Below are 19,861 nucleotides of genomic sequence, written 5' to 3'. Positions count from 1 at the left end.
CCCGCCATCCGTGGTTAACTAAAACAGTTAAAGATAGTATCAAACTTAAAGAAAAAGCATATAATTGCGCAAAGCTGGGAGGCAGGTCAGAAGATTGGACAGAATATAAAAAACAGCAAAGAATGACTAAAAGATTGATAAGGAAGGTAAAATTAGAGTATGAAAGCTAGCTAGAAATATAAAGACAGATAGTAAAAGTTTTGTGAGATATTTAAAAAAGAGTTAACAAAGTAAGCGTTGGTCCTATAGAAAGTGAGTCTGGGGAATTAATAATCGATAATAAGGAGATGGCAGATAAACTGAACAGATATTTTGCATTAGTCTTCACTACTGAGGATATAAGTACCATCCCAGTATTAGCTGTAAGTCAGGAAATGGAAGGCAGGGAGGGAATTAGAAAATTACAATCACCAGGGAAGTGGTACTGAACAAATTGTTCAGGGCTGACAAGTCCCCGGGTCCTGATGGACTTCATCCTAGGGTGTTAAAAGAAGTGGCTAGTGAGATAGTTGATGCGTTAGTTGTAATTTTCCAAAATTCCCAAGATTCGGGGAAGGTTCTGTTAGATTGGAAAATAGCGAATGCAACTCGTTTATTCAAAAAGGGAGGGGGACAGAAAGCAGGAAACTACAGGCAAGTTAACTTATCATCTGTCTTAGGGAAAATGTTAGAAGCTATTATTAAAGACGTTATAACAGGGCATTTATAATAATTCAAGGTAATCAGACAGAGTCAACATGGCTTTGTGAAAGGGAAATCATGTTTAATCAATTTACTGGAGTTCTATGAGGGAGTTACATATGCTGTGGATAATGGGGAACTGGTGGATGTATTGTTCTTAAATTTCCAGAAGGCTTTTGATAAGGTGTCACATCAAAGGTTATTGCAGAAAATAAAAGCTCATGGTGTGGGGGGTAACATATTGGCATGGATGGAAGATTGGTTAGCTAACAAGAAACAGAGAGTAGGCATAAATGGGTTATTTCCTGGTTGGCAAGATGTAACGAGTGGTGTGCCACAGGAATCAGTGCTGGGGCCTCAACTTTTACAATTTATATAAATGACTTAGATGAAGGGACTGAAGGTATGATTGCTAAATTTGCTGATGACACAAAGATAGCTAGGAAAGTAACTCATGAAGAGGACATAAGGGGGCTACAAAGGGATATAGATAGGCTAGGTAAGGGGGCAAAGACCTGGCAAATGGAGTATAATGTGGAAAAGTGTGAAATTGTCCACTTTGGCAGGAAGAATAAAAAAGCATATTATCTAAATGGTGAGAGATTGCAGAGCTCTGAGATGCAGAGGGATCTGGGTGTCCTAGTGCATGAATCGCAAAAGGTGAGTATGCAGGTACAGCACGTAATTAGGAAAGCTAATAGAATGTTATCGTTTATCGCGAGGGGAATTGAATACAAAAATTGGGAGGTTATGCTTCAGCTATACAGGGCATTGGTTAGACCACATCTGGAGTACTGTGTACAGTACTGGTCTCCTTATTTAAGGAAGGATGTAAATGGGTTGGAGTCAATACAGAGAAGGTTTACTAGATTAATACCTGGAATGGGCAGTCTTATGAGGAAAGATTGGACAGGCTAGGCTTGTATCCACTGGAATTTAGAAGAGTAACAGGTGACTTGATTGAAACATACAAGATCCTGATGGGTCTTGAGCAGGTGGATGTGGAAAGGATGTTTCCCCTTGTGGGAGAATCTAGAACTAGGGGTCACTGTTTAAAAATAAGGGGTCGCCTTATGAGGAGATGAGGAGAATTATTTTCTCTCAAGAGGGTCGTGAGTCTTTGGAATTCTCTTCCTCAAAAGGCGGTGGAAGCAGAGTCTTTGAATATTTTTTAAGGCAGAGGATAAGTAAGGGAGTGAAAGATTATCAGGGGTAGGTGGAAATGTGGAGTAATCAGTTCAGCCATGAACTTATTGAATGGCGGAGCAGGCTAGAGGGGCTGAGTGGCCTACTCCTGCTCCTAATTTGTATGTTCGTATGTATGTTCTATGATTGTCACTATGGGTACTGATATATAATTGTATGCACATTAAAAGTTAGAAAACAAAAGTTAGACCAGAACGAAAACAATATAGTGAAAAATAAATTAATGTTACAAACATTGAACCAGTAACTTTTAATAATTAATTGCAACTATTATTTCTTTTGAAAAATTGCTATTTTTGGTCATTGAGGCTCCTTCTCTTTTGCCAATGTTGTCAACTCGTGTACTCAAATCTGCCTTGACACTGGTTAAGTTTTTTCTCGACAGAAACTACACTACACAATGATGATACCATATCTATTGTATGATTTGCTGGCCCATTCAGGGTACAGCGAACGTCAGGTACCCTGGAGATGCCACCTACTCCATAATTCCCCCCTTTCCAGGTTGGGTCAAGGTGACGGAGGATAGTATCTTATTTTGCTTTTCCATGCAGAAAATGTAGGAAAGTAAAGAATTATTTCTAATTCACCAACCAGTATGAACATGAAAAATATGTTAGCTGAAACAACCCTTCAAACAGCAGAATTACAAGTTTTGCAATGTTATTTTAGTAGCATTAATTGGCAATTTGAACTACAGTTGTATATTACTTGCAACCTCTCAGCTGCATTTTTATATTTAAATATAGCTTTTACATAATAACAGTAATGTAATGGGCAACAGAAGACTATTAGTCTATCCAGCCTACCCTCCCAAATCTTCCATCAGGTTCTTTTCCGGATTCTAGATCGAATAGCTCTATATCCCTTTCCCTGAACGGTATTCACCAAGCTCCTTTTTGAACTTCCTGTTCCAACTCCCACTGGTAGTTTGTTTCACATTTGTGTCATCCTCTGCTAAAAATATTCCCTAAATTGCCTATTTTCCTGCAACATCCTTACTTGAACTGTGTTGCAGAATCCTTCAATCTTGTGCCCAAAAGTAGAACTTTCAAGGGTCCAATTTATCTCTGCTTGGGGATTTCTCTATCAAATCATGCCTCAACCTTTTCTTCAGTGTTCACTAGGCTCAGTGGTAGCACTCTTCCCTTCCGAGTCAGTCGTTGGTTCAAGTTGGGACTTGAAAACACTAGGTTGATATTTCGGTGCACTACTGAGAGAATGCTACATCATTGGAGGTGTTGTATTTTGGATGAGATGTTAAATCAAAGACCCATCTGCATGTTCACAAGATAAAATAATCAATAACTACTGAAGAGGAGCAGGAGAATTCTCCTGGTGGCCTGACTCATATTTATTCCTCAATTAATACCACAAAAAAAAACTGGTTACTTATCTAGTTGCTGTGAGGGTGCTTGCTGTGTACAGCTTGACTACTGTGCCTGTCTATATAACTGTGACTAACTTCAAAATGTAATTCAATGCCTGAAGTACCTAGAGATGTTCCTAAGATAAAAAAAGCACTGCATAAATGTAATTTCTTCCCTTCTTTTGCTTCTGAACATGATGAAAAAACTAGAATTCACACTCAGCATGCAGTGGTTGGAGTCACTTCCACCAGTAATTAAGTAATATTGTTGATTGTATCATTTTCCCTCCCTCTAAACTTTTGGTCTTTTGTAATAAACAATAATGGTTACATTTTATCTTCATAATAATGAAACAAGTCTGATAATGGAACTAGTCTGATAAAATTGAATCCTTTATAAAATTCTAATTGATTGTCTTTGTTTGTTATGCAATTATATTTCTCTTTCAAAGAGCTTTATGAAATTTCTTTGCTTCCAGAATATAAGTATGAAGTATACTCCCTGAAAACAATGAATTGACATGCCTAATTTTCGGGCACTGTTTATACTTTGATGGAGTAACAGCCCCTTCTCTTTAGATATGCCATAGAATTTTTGAGAGGTGAATAATAGCTGCATGTGAAGTCTGTGATGTCCTGTAGTTGCTTCCACTTCTAGTTATCAAAATGTATGCAGGTGTGTACAGGGCAAAACGACCTTAATGGTGTGTTATTTAAGCATAGCGGCTAACTTCTACAATATCTCCTGTTGGTGCCTGGAAGAACCTTGTGGCATGAAGATAGAGGGCAGTGCTGAACTTGACTGCCACTAATGGATGGCTGATTGTCCCATCCAAGAACTTTGTGCACCAGATTGCACACTTCTGTCACTGCCTCCCTGTTATATTGATCATCTTGTTCCAGTGGTTCAGGTGACTACTAATCTCACAGCACTAATCAAAACAAGGCTTCTTTACCAACATTGCTCCTTCAACCAACACCATCAAAACACAAATTAGTTCGTCATTCATCTCATTGGTACTCGTGTGATTTTGGTGTGTGCAGATTTGCCAACTATAATTGCCTACAATAACAATCACAGTCAAAATTACTAATTGTATGTGAAACACCTTGGCCATAAATCTCCTTGGCGCTGTTTCTGCTTCACTATCTTGACTTTGCTGGAATTGTAGCTGAAACCCTGTTTAAACAGGATTTCCACCGCACTTCTGGTGAAGTTACAATGACGGTACAGGAGCAACTTTGAGAAAATTGCTGGCCTTTGAGAGATTCTGAGAGATTTTTTATAGGCTACTATATAAATGCATTTATTTCTTCAAGTGGTATATCTCCCATTTGAATTAAACAACTATAATTTTGAAGTGCAGTGAGTGTTCTTAGGTAGATAAACACAACAACGATGTGCAGAGCAAGATCCCACAAATAACAAGGGAATGAATGATTAGCTTAATCTAATTTTGATGATGTTGATTGAGTGATGAATTGGCTAAAAACAAATCTCTGTTCATTTTCAAATAGTGCCCATGGTTCTTTAACAGCCCTTTGAATAAAGGATGGTATCTCAGTTTAACATCCCATTAAAAGGAAGGCATCTCTGTCAATGCAACACTCACTCAGTACTATGCATGAATGCCAACTTAGATTACGCACTCAGGTCCTAGAGTGGGGCGAGAACCCACAGCCTTCTGGTCAAGTGTTCAACAGAATTAAATTATGATATTAATATTTCATCTGTTAAGATATTTGTTTTCTCATAAGAATGTCTAACTAGATTTTTTACACTCAAACTTTAATTATAACCAGGTTCCCAGGCCTAAGTGATTGCAAGGCAAATTTGAAGCATAATCCGGTGCTGTTGCTCTTCATATAGGAACTGTCACATTTGTAACAAAAGTTAAACAAAAATCATTTCACATTATGGGTGCACCTGGTTGAGTTTTCAAATATTACAGCATCAATTTAATGCACTGTTGTACAGTACTTGCCAATGATCACATTTCAGCTAGCATATTGTTTCTGGTCTGCATTAAGATCAAGCAAATAAATTAATAGACTTGTAAATTATTCAGAGATTAAGAAATCAGTGGAATGAAAATCAGGCAAGTTCTGTAAAGAGTGGCTGATCTGTTCTTCCAGGTTACCAACCAGGCACAGAAGTTGTAAATTATCATTTTCAGCTACCCAAAGGAAATAGTGGTCAGGATTTTATGCTGGCGATGGGGGTCTCGATGTCTGGAAAAAGCGACGCCGAGAAACCCACATCACATCTTCTGTGGAAGGCCCACCGAATCTAATGCTAATTAGGCACTGAAGTGGACAGCGAAGGGCCTTCCACAGGATCAAGGACCCTGGCACCAGAAATCCCGTGCTCACAGAGCTGCTGGCCAATGACAGGCCAGCAGCTCTTCCACTGAGTAGTGCCGCTATGGAGGCGGTGGCTGCTGCCAGTGCAGCAACTACCCGAGGCCCAGGAGTGTCACTGGACCCAGGGGACAGGTAGATCAGGGCAGGAGGGGTCTCGCAGAGTGGGGATCGTGGGGGAGGAGGGTGGAGGGGATCGTTAGCAAGGGCAGGGATATGGTTCTCAGCGTACTCCCTCTTCCCGATGCCGGGTCCCTTGTTCAAGCACTAACTGCACAAACCTCTGGAGCCAGGGCCGCCCGCCATGTGGCTAATTGCGGCTGTGGTGGGATGAGGCCCTTAATTGGGCATTAATTCGTTCACAGGCCTTCCCGCCCCGGACTTAATTTTGGCAGAGGTGAGAAGGTGGCAGGGTTCTCTCTTCCCCCCTCCCCCCCCCCCACCCCCCCACTACAACCACCATCCCACACGATTTTATGCTCGACTCAACTCCAAACCCACCAGAGGGGGAAGAGTATTTCATCAGTAAATGAAGCGAATGCAACCTTTTAGATGTTGCAGTAATACTATGTTTTTATCCCTTGCAACAGCGGTAAACTACTCAGAAGCAGAAAGACTGCTGAGAATCAAGGCCCCAAGAAAATGCTGTTTTTTCAAATGTATTCTCGGGTGAAATCAACAGTATTTACTGACCATTCCTAAGTAACTCAGGGCCAACCACACAGTGTGAAACAGGGGAAACATGTTGGCTAGACAGGGTCGGGGAGGGACATTAATGAACCATTTGGGGTTTTTGTGACAATCATGTTCATTTTCTGGTGCTAGCCCACAAAATGCCATATTTTTTTCAAATTAAGTGTCTCAACTTACAGTTGTGGGATTTGAACTCAAGATCTCTGAATTGCTAGGCTAGTGGCATAGTCACTAGGCTACCTTACCCATTTTTCTGAACATCTCGTGGGCCAGTGAAAGCCCTGGTTACACCATGTTTCTAGTGGAGGAAAACTTAGCCCATTTTCCTGTTAGTTTTGCCCAATCATGATTAATGGGAGGCATACCGAAGTGTTGAGGTTCCAGAATACTGGATGTTCTTTAACAATTGCATATCCCTGCTTGGTGCAGATTCAATTTTATGTGAGGGTCATAATTACTTACATGTGGGGACTTGGCTCAAATACTCCTGTTGTGCAGGGGTTGCAAAAATTCATCCTTGCCATTTAAGATTTTGACGAGGAATGTCATAGATATTGAAAGGATTATTGACAAGCAGCTTCGGGGAGAGGAGGCAGGAGCTTTGCAAAGAATACTGGGCTTTGTTAGTCCCACACAGTTGGCTTCAGAAGTTGCTGACAGATTGACATAAGTTCTAGGGCTTCTTACACCTGAACAAGTCAGGTAGGGAGCAATGCAATATCAGCTGAAAGGGCTTGTCTGGTTGTCTTTCAGCACCACAAAGGCTTGCAGAGGAACAGCAAGTTAAACACTAAATGATTTGACTGCTACATAGACTGACTATTATAAGTCAAAGGAAATTGGTGGAAGTACAGCAAGCCACAACATTCAAGTCATTTGGAGAAGGATAGAGAAAAATCTCATAACCTCAATTCACATCTGAATTTAAAAAGATACTTTATCCAAGTAATGCATTTCCACCCTCAAAAGACTGCCGAATGTAGCCAGGTAGCAGTTCTACACTATTCCTTATTCAGAGTGAGGTAGCTTTATGTAGTTTATTTGCTCAAAGAAACAACAGAGGCCACATGACACAGCATCCTTCTGAAGGCTGAACAAGCGAGTCATTGGGCATGACAAGATGGCAGGTGAATTAGCAGGGACTGCCCTTGACAAAAACCTGTGAATAGCACCAATCTATAGTCCAGGGATAATGCTGACAGAAAATGAGAGTATGCTTACAAGAGCCATGCAACCAATTCAATAGCAGCCGGACCATGTTGATGTCCACTGAAACATTATATATGGAATTGTAGTTGGTGTCAGACACCAGCTAATGTTGTGATAGAATTTTGAGCAGACTTATACGCAAGAGGAGATGGTGGCATAGTGGTAATGTCACTGGACTGGTGATCCAGAGGCTCAGGCTAATGCCCTGGGGACATGGGTTCAAATCGCAACATGGTAGCTGGTGGAATTTAAATTCGATTAATTGAACATTTGGAATTAAAAGCTAGTCTCAGGAGTAGTGCCATGAAACTATCATCGATTGTCATAAAAACCCATCTGGATCACTAATGTCCTTTAGGGAAGGAAATCTGCTGTCCTTACCTGGTCTGGCCTACACGTGACTCCAAACCCACAATAATGTGGTTGTCTCTTAACTGTGCTCTGAAATGGCCTAGCAAGCCACTCAGTTCAAGGGCAATTAGGGATGGGCAACTAATACTGGCTTGCCAGCGACACCCACATCCCATGAAAGAATTTTTTTTTTTTAAAGTAGAAAGACTGGACAATAGCGGTGCTGACTCCAAAACAGGTGACAGAATGTTGGTAAATGTACAGTATGAATTATAAAGCCTGTGTAACTACTTGTTTTCATATGTCATAGGCTTATAAATCAGGGCCAGTCTTCATTTGTTAGGTTTATAGGGGCGATCAGCTTTTACGAGTTTTTCAGGTTGGCAATATGAAAGCAGTACGTAATGATTCTCTCTCAGATCTCTTGGTCCATTTCTTGGGCAAATGACTTCAGCTCCTCAGCTGGGAATTTAATATGTGGGAAATTAATGAAAGCTTACTCCTACTGCATGCAAACTTTATCAGTGCATTAACAGAGTACAAAGCTACAACAAAATTATGGGGGTTGGAGAGAACATGATTTAAAAACTTTTCTTGTATGTAGTTTTGGGAGCCCCATTATAGAAGAGATATTAAAGCAACAAATATAAATTCACCATGACAATTCCAGGGATGGGGAATTGTAATTATGAGGAGAGATAGGAGATACCTGGACTACTTCCATTGTAGCAGAGAAGGCCAAGAGGAGACATAATAGAGATTTTAAAATCACAATGTGTTCCAAAAGAGCGAATAAGAAAATATTATCTCTTGTTGGGGAACGAGTGAAGAGGGTCATCAATTTAAAATGTGTCAGTAAGAGTGAGAAAAGACATTAAACATTTTTTTTTTACACCAACATTTTTTTGAAATGCCAAATGTTTTGCCATGGGGAGTGGTTGAGGTCGAGATCATTTTTCAGGGAAAATTCAACAAACATCTGAAGCAGAGTAAGAGCATATAGGGCTATGTGGAGAGAGTGGGACAATGGGTTTTGTTTGGATCACTTCAATTAAAAATCAGCACAGGCATGATGGGATGAATGGCCTCCTTCTGTGCTGGAAACGTATATGGTTCCATGAAGATCAGAAGAGATGTCCATGCTGAAATAGCAAGAGGTCTATTTAAATTACCTTCCTACTGTCCGGACTGATTATTTTTTGCCTTCAAGACTCTCATCAATTTCACCTTAAAGAGATCGGATTCCAAAAACCAACCACTTTCTCGTTGAAGTAGTACTTTTTGTTTGAGTTTAATTGGGAAAAACTGTGCACACAGTGTACATGGATTTTCCCAACTAAATCTATAATCTCCCAAGATCTTAGGTGCTTGTTTCAAATAGGCTTCACATCCACATATCTTTAAACCTGGAATTTTGGTTTGCATGAAATTATGTACAAAACACATAAGGAAACTTAAGTAGCTGTGCCCAATGTTAAAAACCACACTCAAATTAAGGTAATATAAATAAATAAACTAATTACCGTGAAAAGTAAACAGTATAGATGTATTGATGACTATGAATTCAACTAGTCTTTTAGCTAATTATATTCATTGCTATTACTAAGATTTCCAATCAGCAACTGAAATTGAAACCACAGACTCACATTGTACAGGACCAGGAAAACAGACGTTTGTTTTTTGATTACCCATCAGCTCCCAAGAACAAACTATATTACATTGTAGTCTGGTCATGGTGACCTTTGTTTGGAGTGGAAACCTAAAATGATTCATTCGAACCTCTAATTATCATTAGATTTTCTCCATTGGTGTAAAACAAAAACTTCCATTTTGTTTTTATTTCAGAAAAAGTCTTCATTCAAAGGAGTGAGTACATTACTGTCCAATGTGTAATTTTCATCTAGATGAAGATATGAAGCCTATCAATATGGTTTTCTACTGAATGAACTTTAATAACAGAAAATCAATCATTTGTGTGTGTGGCAAAAATTCATGATGAAATGCTGTTACGCTTTATCAGAGCCTCATGTGTTTTATAAAAAAATATATAAATCTCAGTGACCTTTATCATCAAAACAAAGACGTATTCTTTCAGTTCTTTTTCATTGTTTAGTAAATTCCATAATGGTTGATCATATTATTTTCATCTAGCACATTGTGACCTTTGAGAAGAATAAACAGAACACAAAGTACAGTCAGACTGTTGAACACAAAGTACAGTCAGGCTGTTGAGGACTTGGTGCTCAAGCTTAGTGACATGGTAACATAATCAGCTGATAATTCCTGGTATTTGTTCAATAAAACCTCTTCGGAAATATCAAAAGACCTACAACAAAGCCATAGTTGTAAGCAGAAACAGGAGCTAAACCCAATTAACAAACACATCCCCAGTCTGACAAAAACATACCAATTGCTCTCTGTCTCTTGAACCAATAAAATCCTGGAGCAAGTCCAGTACTGGCCGGGTAAGCTTCAGATTCACCCTGTTTACTGGAAAGTCATGCTTTGAGAGAGATAATGCCTTGATTTGCATTAATATGATGATGATGATATGCGATGCTGTCAACTAGATGACTTCTATCTCATCAAGCAATCCTAAAGGTTGGTACAACTGTTCCACTTAAGATCTGCCATTCCAATGTTTAGATTGCCAGGAGCACAAGAATGAACCAACACTGAATTCAAGAATCCTGGGGCAAAATCTATGTCATTTCTATTTCAGAATATACACCTCAGCAGAATTTACAATATAAAACGGTATTCCAAAGTTGAATCTGTACCAATCCATTTTGGAATAACTAGTGATTGCTTATCGATGCTGATACATGATAACTCCATATCACTTAGAAAAAAATATAGATAAATCAGGGCACCTCTGCACAAACAGTGGCTACAGGTTTCATGAAATTCTAATTATGTATTTTAGTTAAACAATGTTCAATAAAAGGAGCACTTTTCTTGTATGAGCAGCGCAACTTGTTAAAAATAGAGCACTGAAGTTCATGTTGCTGATTTACCTTCACAGAAAGGGCAACACTCCCCTGGTATTTTGACTGGATTCTGACAGGTCTGCTTGCATGCCATGGCCATGCAGTGATGTTCCCCATTGACACACTGGCAGAAAGTGCAGTCATCTTCTCGCCATTGATCACCATGTGCTCGAATCTGACCTCTAGCCAAACATCCAAGGCCACCTACAGCTGGAAAAATTGGATCTGCACAGAACAAAATTACAATGAATGAATGAGATTAAATCATAAAAAAACATTAGAGTCAACATGAGTTATTCCAAAACTGCACTGCACACTGATTGAAGAGAAAGGTTTTTGCATTTCTTGAATAGGAAGAATCATGTTTCATTGCTTTCCTGGAAATTACTTTGGGAATGAATTTCTACCGAAACCAGTATAAACCAAGAAATGGAGGCTTAAATGTTTTAAAAAAAAATCAGTCATTGATTCTGATGTGAAAACAGAAAATGTTGGAAATATTCAGCAGGTCAGGCAAAATCTGTGGAGAGAGAAACAGGGTTATTGGGCAGAATTTTCAACACTTAGTCCCTGGCAAAACAACGGGACCTGTAGCAGGTCGGGAACTCGAGTGCTGATGGAGTAGGCTTTTCCCTGGCCCTTTAACTGAGCCATGACATTTGCATCCCACTTCCAGGTTTCGTGACCAGATTGGGCAGGCGGGATGAGGAGCTCAATCTGGCAATGGAAGCATTTGTAGTTAACGACACCCTGGCATTGGTCAGAAAGGCTCAACTGGACATGGATTCCTGAGGCTACAGCAAACACAGGGAAAGAGAGGAAACCTGGGAAGGCTGCTCCCGGGGTCCCTCATTCTTACCTGGGAGGTACTGCTGCAAGATCGGAGGGACTCAGTGAAGTGATCTTTCCCAAGGAGGAGAGGAAGGTGTGGATGGGACAGGGCAATCAAGTCAGCAGCAGGAGTGTGGTCCCTCCAGACTGGAGACAGTGTACCAAGAGGATCAAGTCTTCTGGAGGGCAGGAATGGTGAGAGGCATAATACTTTCAGGTGTCAAGCCCCACACACTGATTTTCCGAGCATTCTCCTACATGGCACTTCTCAGAACTACACATCTTACAGCTCCACTCATTTCTCTCCCCAGGCACCTCTTCACATCCTCATCTAGACAGCCAATACTCACACTCATTTTCATCCTACTGCCCTCTAGCACCCATGTCTCACAATCACTCTCCACAAATGTGTACTTCCCTCCTATCCACACAAGTAATTTCAAACACTATTAGCTCTCCACTTTCTTTCCTTGCAGAAAAGGGCACACAACTTCGGGGAGAGACAGAGACCCAGGGTGCAGGGTGACTCCAGTGACAGTTACTTTGATGGCCACTGACAATGCATGCCCAACTGGTCCACTGGGAAGGAGATCTTGTTCTTGGAGGCTGCAGATGTTAGAAACAACCTGCTGTGAAAGCCTGAGCCTCCTGAGACACTGGTGCTGACAAGTCAAGAGAGTTGATCGTCTCCCTATAGACCCTGTGTTAAGGATTTTGCATCCTTGGAGCTGCCAGTGTTTCTCATGCTCCACTTATCCCTCATCAGAGGTGTAAGGTGCAGCTGCATAAGCCGCTCCCATGCCGTGGTAAAGGTTGGCAGCAGGGAAATGCAGATTGAGGTGAGTGAAGTGCAAGACAGGTGAAATGACTTCCAAGAAGTTGGTAATCACATGGCAAGCAGTGAAAGCACTATTTCAGAAGTGATGTGAGCACCACCCTTTCACCTGGGCATGGCTGGGGTCCTTCATTTTCACCGATCAAGAGTTCCCAGCCTGTCAGTTTCACTGAAGAAGTACTCCCCACTGCGCATTCACCTGGTAGACCATGGTAAGTTGCAGACAGCTCGGGAAATAGGTGCGCTGGCTGTTAAAGCCAGAATGGTTGAGTAAAACAGCAATTAATGGCCTATTTGTATATGACAGTTACTGACAGCTCCAATGGGGTTCCCCGCTTGCGTGCAACCTGGCCCAGCTGAAACCCAGAAGTAGGCGACTTGATGTCGGCATCCTTACCCATTGTCACTTTTAGGGGATTTAACACCCCGCATACACCTGAACCCAACTCCCCATGCCTGTCAAAATTCCCCTCAACGTTTCATGTCGATGACCTTTTGGCAGAACTGGAAGATGTCTGAAATGTAACAGGCTTTAAGTAAGTACAGAGGCAGAGAAAAGGGGAAACAAGGAAGAACAAAAGGGAAGGTCTGTGATAGGGTGGAAAACAGGAGAGATTAAATGACAATTGGAATGATGGTGCAGAAAAAAAGCGGGTGGTGATGCGACAAGAAACAAAAGATGGATACAGAGGAGCTGTAAATGGCAACAGCAGAACCATTCACCTGCCCCTGCTGTTTGAAAAAAATGAGAGCAGTAGTTATGATCTGAAATTGTTGAATTCAATGTTGAGCTTGGAAGATTGTAAAGTGCCAAATAAAAAGATGAGGAATTGTTCCTCAAAATTCCATTGAGCTTCATTAGAATACTCCAAGGTGAATGCAATGTTGGTTACAGGAGGCCAAGGACAGAGGGGGAATGGGGCAGAGAATTAAAGCGACCAGAAGCTCAGGGTCATACTTGCGAAGGGAACCGAGGTACTCCACAAAGCAACTACTCAATCTGTATTTGGCCTCCTGTGTAGAGGAGACCACAATGTGAGCAGCACACAGTATACTAAATTGAAAGAAATGCTGTTTTACCTGGGGAAAGTGTTTGGGGCCATGGAAGGTTGCAAAGGAAGAGGTGAAAGGATAGCTGGAGGGTGTTGCATCTCCTGCACTTGCATGGGAAGGGAAGGGGGTCTGCAGGCTGATTGAGGAGTGGACCAGGGTGTCTTGGAGTGAATGGTCTCTTTGAAATACCGAAAGAGGAAGGGAAGATGTGTTTGGTGTTGGTATCATGCTGGAGGTGGCGGAAATGGCGATGATGATCCATTGAGTGTAGAGGCTTAGGTGTGAGAAGGGTAAACAAAGAGAATTGTGGCTCTGGGAGGGAGGGGAAATATGAAGCAGCTCTATCTTGTTTGGTCTGGTTGCTGTTCTTTTAAATCATGAATACATGAGAGTTTATAGAGACTCAGTCTATATTATTACATATTTGGAAAGTTTTGTTCTCATTGTCTTCTTGGTAACAGGCTTTTGTTACGACCAGGTGAGGAAGGGGTCTCAGGCTCCCCTTTCACCTGCTTCTCTGGTTTGATCGCAACAGCATTTATCCTTTTTTAACACAGTGATTGAATTTACCACCTCAGTGAGTGCTTACTCCTATTCCTCCAATATAATTGCAAATGAACCAATCAGACAGGTTTTCTTGAGTTTAAACAAGAAAAATGTAAGTTTATTATCCTTATCACACAAACCAGTTAAAATTACTAAAATATGCTACACATCCATGCCCACATTCACTCAAGAGCCATACACACACACACACACACACAAATAGATTACAGAGGAAAAAGAGAGTTGGGAGGTTGGAGTAGAGTCTGTAATAAATGGAATTTAAATACAGTTCAGTAGTCCCAGAGCACTTAGTTGAAATTGTAGTCTTGAAGTCCCCGCTGGGCCACATGCACAGTTCGGGCTTGCTTCTCAGGTTCCGGAAGGCAGAAGAGGGGGTTTTGACCCTTGTCTCCTAGTTACTGGCTGTGCTGGTCTGTAGGTTTGAGGCTCTAGTGGTTTTAGCCGAGGCTTATCTGCATCTCGACTGGAGAGAGAGAGAGAGAGAGAACATAGAACATAACAGCACAGTACAGGCCCTACGGCCCACGATGTTGTGCTGAACCTTTAACCTACTCCAGGATCAAACTACCGACATACCCTTCATACTACTATCATCCATGTACCTATCCAAGAGTCGCTTAAATGTCCCTAATGTATTTGCTTCTACTACCACCACTGGCAGTGCATTCCACGCACCCACCACTCTCTGTGTAAAGAACCTACCTCTGACATCTCCCCGAAACCTTCCTCCAATCACCTTAAAATTATGCCCCCTGGTGATAGCCCTTTCCACCCTGGGAAAAAGTCTCTGGCTATCCACTCTATCTATGCCTCTCATCATCTTGTACCCCTCTATCAAGTCACCTCTCATCCTTCTTCGCTCCAATGAGAAAAGCCCCAGCTCCCTCAATCTTTCTTCGTAGGACATGCCCTCCAGTCCAGGCAGCATCCTGGTAAATCTCCTCTGCACCCTCTCTAAAGCTTCCACATCCTTCCTATAATGAGGCGACCAGAACTGAACACAATATTCCAAGTGTGGTCTAACCAGGGCTTTATAGAGCTGCAGCATAACCTCGCGGCTCTTAAACTCAATCCCCGTTAATGAAAGCCAACAAACCATACGCTTTCTTAACAACCCTATCAACTTGGGTGGCAACTTTGAGCGATCTATGGACATGGACCCCAAAATCCCTCTGTTCCTCCACACTACCAAGAATTCTGTCTTTAAGCCTGTATTCTGCATTCAAATTCGACCTTCCAAAATGAATCACTTCACACTTTTCCAGGTTGAACTCCATCTGCCACTTCTCAGCCCAGCTCTGCATCCTGTCAATGTCCCGTTGCAACCTACAACAGCCTTCCACACTATCCACAACTCCAGCAATTTTCGTGTCATCGGCAAACTTGCTAACCCAGCCTTCCACTTACTCATCCAAGTCATTTATAAAAATCACAAAGAGCAGAGGTCCCAGAACAGATCCCTACGGAACACCACTGGTCACCGAGTTCCAGGCTGAATACTTTCCATCTACTACCACCCTCTGTCTTGTATGGGCCAGCCAATTCTGTATCCAGACAGCCAACTTTCCCTGTATCCCATGTCTCCTTACTTTCTGAATGAGCCTTCCATGGGGAACCTTATCAAAAGCCTTGCTAAAATCCATATACACCACATCCACTGCTCTTCCTTCATCAACGTGTTTTGTCACATCTTCAAAGAATTCAATAAGGCTTGTGAGGCATGACCTGCCCCTCACAAAGCCATGCTGACTGTCTCTAATCAAACTATGCTTTTCCAAATAATCATAAATCCTGTCTCTCAGAATCCTCTCCAATAATTTGCCCACTACCGATGTAAGACTGACTGGTCTACAATTCCCAGGGTTATCCCGATCTTGAACAAGGGAATAACATTTGTCACCCTCCAATCATCTGGTACTACTCCAGTGGACAGTGAGGACGCAAAGATCATCGCCAAAGGTGCGGCAATCTCTTCCCTCGCTTCCCATAATATCCTTGGGTATATCCCGTCTGGCCCCGGGGACTTATCTGTCCTCATGTCTTTCAAAATTTCCAGCACATCCTCCCTCTTAACATCAACCTGTTTGAGCATATCAGCCTGTTTCATGCTGTCCTCACAAACGACCAGGTCCCTCTCACTAGTGAATACTGAAGCAAAATATTCATTTAAGACCTCCCCTACCTCCTCTGACTCCAGGCACAAGTTCCCTCCACTATCCCTGATCGGCCCTACCCTCACTCTGGCCATCCTCTTGTTCCTCACATAAGTGTAGAACGCCTTGGGATTTTCCTTAATCCTACCCGCCAAGACTTTTTCATGTCACCTTCTAGCTCTCCTAAGTCCATTCTTCAGTTCCTTCCTGGCTACCTTGTAACCCTCTGGAGCCCTGTCTGATCCTTGCTTCCTCAACCTTAAGTAAGCTTCCTTCTTCCTCTTGACTAGCTGTTCCACATCTCTTGTCATCCAAGGTTCCTTCACCCTACCATCCCTTCCTTGCCTCATTGGGACAAACCTATCCAGCAGTCGCAGCAAGTGCTCCCTAAACAACCTCCACATTTCTGTCGTGCATTTCCCTGAGAACATCTGTTCACAATTTATGCTCCCCAGTTCCTGCCTTAACAGCATTGTAATTTCCCCTCCCTCAATTAAATATTTTCCCATCCTGTCTGCTCCTGTCCCTCTCCATGACTATAGTAAAGGTCAGGGAGTTGTGATCACTATCACCGAAATGCTCTCCCACCGAGAGATCTGCCACCTGGCCTGGTTCGTTGCCAAGCACCAAATCCAACATAGACTCCCCTCTAGTCGGCCTATCTCCATATTGAGTCAGGAAACCTTCCTGGACACACCTGACAAAAACTGCTCCATCCAAACTATTTGCATTAAGGAGGTTCCAATCAATATTAGGGAAGTTGAAGTCACCCATGACAACAACCCTGTTACTTCTGCACCTTTCCAAAATCTGCCTCCCAATCTGTTCCTCCGTGTTTCTGTTGCTATTGGGGGGTCTATAGAAAACTCCCAATAAAGTGACTGCTCCTTTCCTGTTTCTGACTTCCACCCATAATGACTCAGTAGACAAACCCTCCTCGACGACCTCCCTTTCTGCAGCTGTGATACTATCCCTGATTAGCAATGCCACTCCCCCACCTCTTTTACCTCCCTCCCTATTCCTTTTGAAACATCTAAACCCCGGAACATCCAACATCCATTTCTGCCCCTGTGATATCCGTCTCCGTAATGGCCACAACATCGTAGCTCCAAGTACTGATCCATGCTCTAAGTTCATCACCCTTATTCCTGACACTTCTTGCATTAAAATAGACACACTTCAACCCATCATACTGGCTGCAACTTTGCCCTGTCAACTGTCTAACCTTCCTCACAGACTCTCTGCACTCTGTATCTGCCTGTTCAACAGCTACCCCATCCACTGATCCGTAGCTCTGGTTCCCATCCCCCTGCCAAACTAGTTTAAACCCTCCCGAAGAGCGCGAGCAAACCTCCCGCCCAGGATATTGGTGCCCCTCCAGTTCAGATGCAACCTGTCCTTCTTGTACAGGTCCCACCTTCCCCAGAAGGTATCCCAATGAACCACATATCTGAAGCCCTCCCTCCTACACCAGCTCTGTAGCCATGTGTTCAGCTGCACTCGCTCTCTGTTTCTAGCCTCACTAGCACGTGGCACCGGTATCAATCCTGAGATTACTGTCCTGCTCGTCCTGCCTTTTAGCTTCCAACCTAACTCCCTATATTCGCTTTTCAGGTCCTCATCCCTTTTCCTAGCTATGTCATTGGTACCGATGTGGACCACGACTTCTGGCTGCTCCCCCTCCCCCTTAAGAATCCCATAGACTCGATCCGAGACATCCCTGACCCTGGCACCTAGGAGGCAACATACCATACCGACCTGGCCGCTGTGGCTTTTCCCCTGGTAGGTCCCCCCCCAACCGTATCCAAAACGGTATACTTATTATTTAGGGGAACGGCCACAGGGGATCCCTGCACTGTGCGCCTATTCCCTTTCCCTCCCCTGACGGTCACCCAGCTACCTTTATCCTGTAACTTAGGTGTCACTACTTCCCTATAACTGCTCTCTATCACCCCCTCAGCCGCCTGAATGATCCGAAGTTCATCCAGCTCCAGTTCCCTAACGCGGTCTGTGAGGAGCTGGAGTTGGGTGCACTTCTCACAGGTGAAGTTAACAGGGACACAAGTGGTGACCCTTACCTCCCACATCCTGCAAGAGGAGCATGCAACTGCCCTAGCTTCCATCCCCTCTGCTCTAAATTGACACAGAGATTAAGTAAAAATAAAGGAAAACCTTACCAAACCCTCCACACGAGAAAGAGAGGGAGAGCTGTTCCCTTGAAGACCTTCAGTCACAATTCACAATCTCCCAGAGTTGCACAAGCAGTCACATGGCATGACCACCTCTTTGCATTTTAATAATGTTCTTCTGGAATTTTCTCTGAAATTCATGGCTCCCCCCTCAGGCTGCCAGAGATATTTGATGGGGTGTTGGCTCTTTCAAAGTCAATGGGTGTCGATGGCTCTTGACCACATTAATCAGGCTATCTCAGGTAATGGAAACAGAGAGCACCCCATTGTCCTGGCTAGGCTGAGTTTCATGTTTGTCTCCAGTCTAATCCTTTGGTGTTTCAGATGCAAATGTTCATGGCCATCTTGGCTGCTAGCTGTTCTTTTTAAAAAGTTATTTGTAACAATTTCCAGTAAATGTCTCAGGCAAAGTTTCAGTTGATGAAATTAATATTTCCCATTTGGCATGTGGTGTTTTCATAACACTTTACAGGTGGTCAAATACAGGAGTTCAATTATCGGTACTAGTTCAGTCATGGAAACATGACAGCATGTTTTTTTTTTAAATGAGGCTGGTTATGAGTTTATAACAAACCTCAGCAACACATTGATAGGTATAAAAAGGGACAGATTTGAGAGTTGAATTGAACAAACTGAAATCTTCCCAGAAAGGCAGATTGAATTTATGCCAGTTCTCAACTTGCAGATTGCAAAAATGTGATTTTACCAAAGTCTGAATCCTTTGTGAGGTACATTCACTTTTGTCATAATTAGTATATTCATCAATGGGTCTGTAGACTCCCCACCCAACTTTGCCTGTCTCCAAAACTTGAATTAGGTCACGGAGGGATAGTTTGCTTTCCAAAACCTTTCAGTTGTTCACAGTTGACAGTGAACAAATACTATCCTTGATAATAGTCATCATTAAGTTTGAAAACAATCCAAATTATAATAGCCCACCTGAAATACCACTAACAGTTATTTCTGTGCAGCTTAAGAGGTGGTGACACAACTATATACAAGTTCCAATTACAAGTACTTCCTGTTCCGTAAATGCATTCAAATTTTTGCTTATTTTCAAGGTGAATGTTTGGGCATTATCTCTTTTTTTGGTCTCTTTTAAATTGAACATAAACACAAAGCTGCAACAAATACTGGACTAAAATTATAGGAGTAATTTATTCATTGCTGATGAATGCCTGAACATTTTGTTGGAGCTTCTGAAATGAAGAACTTTGTAAAAAAAAAGCAAGATTTAATTCTAATTACATTATCCTTTTTTGGTTAGTGAGGTGTCAGACATGCATCGACACTTTTAAAAACCACCAAATTAAACCAATAAGAAATCCATATTATTCAAGTCCAGAGAGCTTAAGCAGAGGTTGGCATAGCCA

At 42.2% G+C, this 19,861-nt stretch overlaps 1 protein-coding gene across 3 annotated transcripts in view; it reads right to left on the bottom strand.

Annotated features, from left to right (window-relative positions):
- LOC137373908 (cysteine-rich motor neuron 1 protein-like) overlaps positions 1-19,861 on the bottom strand; it is a 359,636-nt gene that overhangs the window by 66,574 nt on the left and 273,201 nt on the right. For all 3 annotated transcript variants that reach the window (XM_068039487.1, XM_068039489.1, XM_068039490.1), the window contains one exon: positions 10,888-11,085. In XM_068039487.1, coding sequence (XP_067895588.1) covers positions 10,888-11,085 — 198 coding nt within the window. The remainder of the gene's footprint in view (positions 1-10,887; positions 11,086-19,861) is intronic.

Source organism: Heterodontus francisci, chromosome 9, assembly GCF_036365525.1.
Source record: "Heterodontus francisci isolate sHetFra1 chromosome 9, sHetFra1.hap1, whole genome shotgun sequence".
NCBI classification, from domain to species: Eukaryota; Metazoa; Chordata; class Chondrichthyes; order Heterodontiformes; family Heterodontidae; genus Heterodontus; species Heterodontus francisci.
This window is presented reverse-complemented; position numbering and strand designations above follow the sequence as displayed.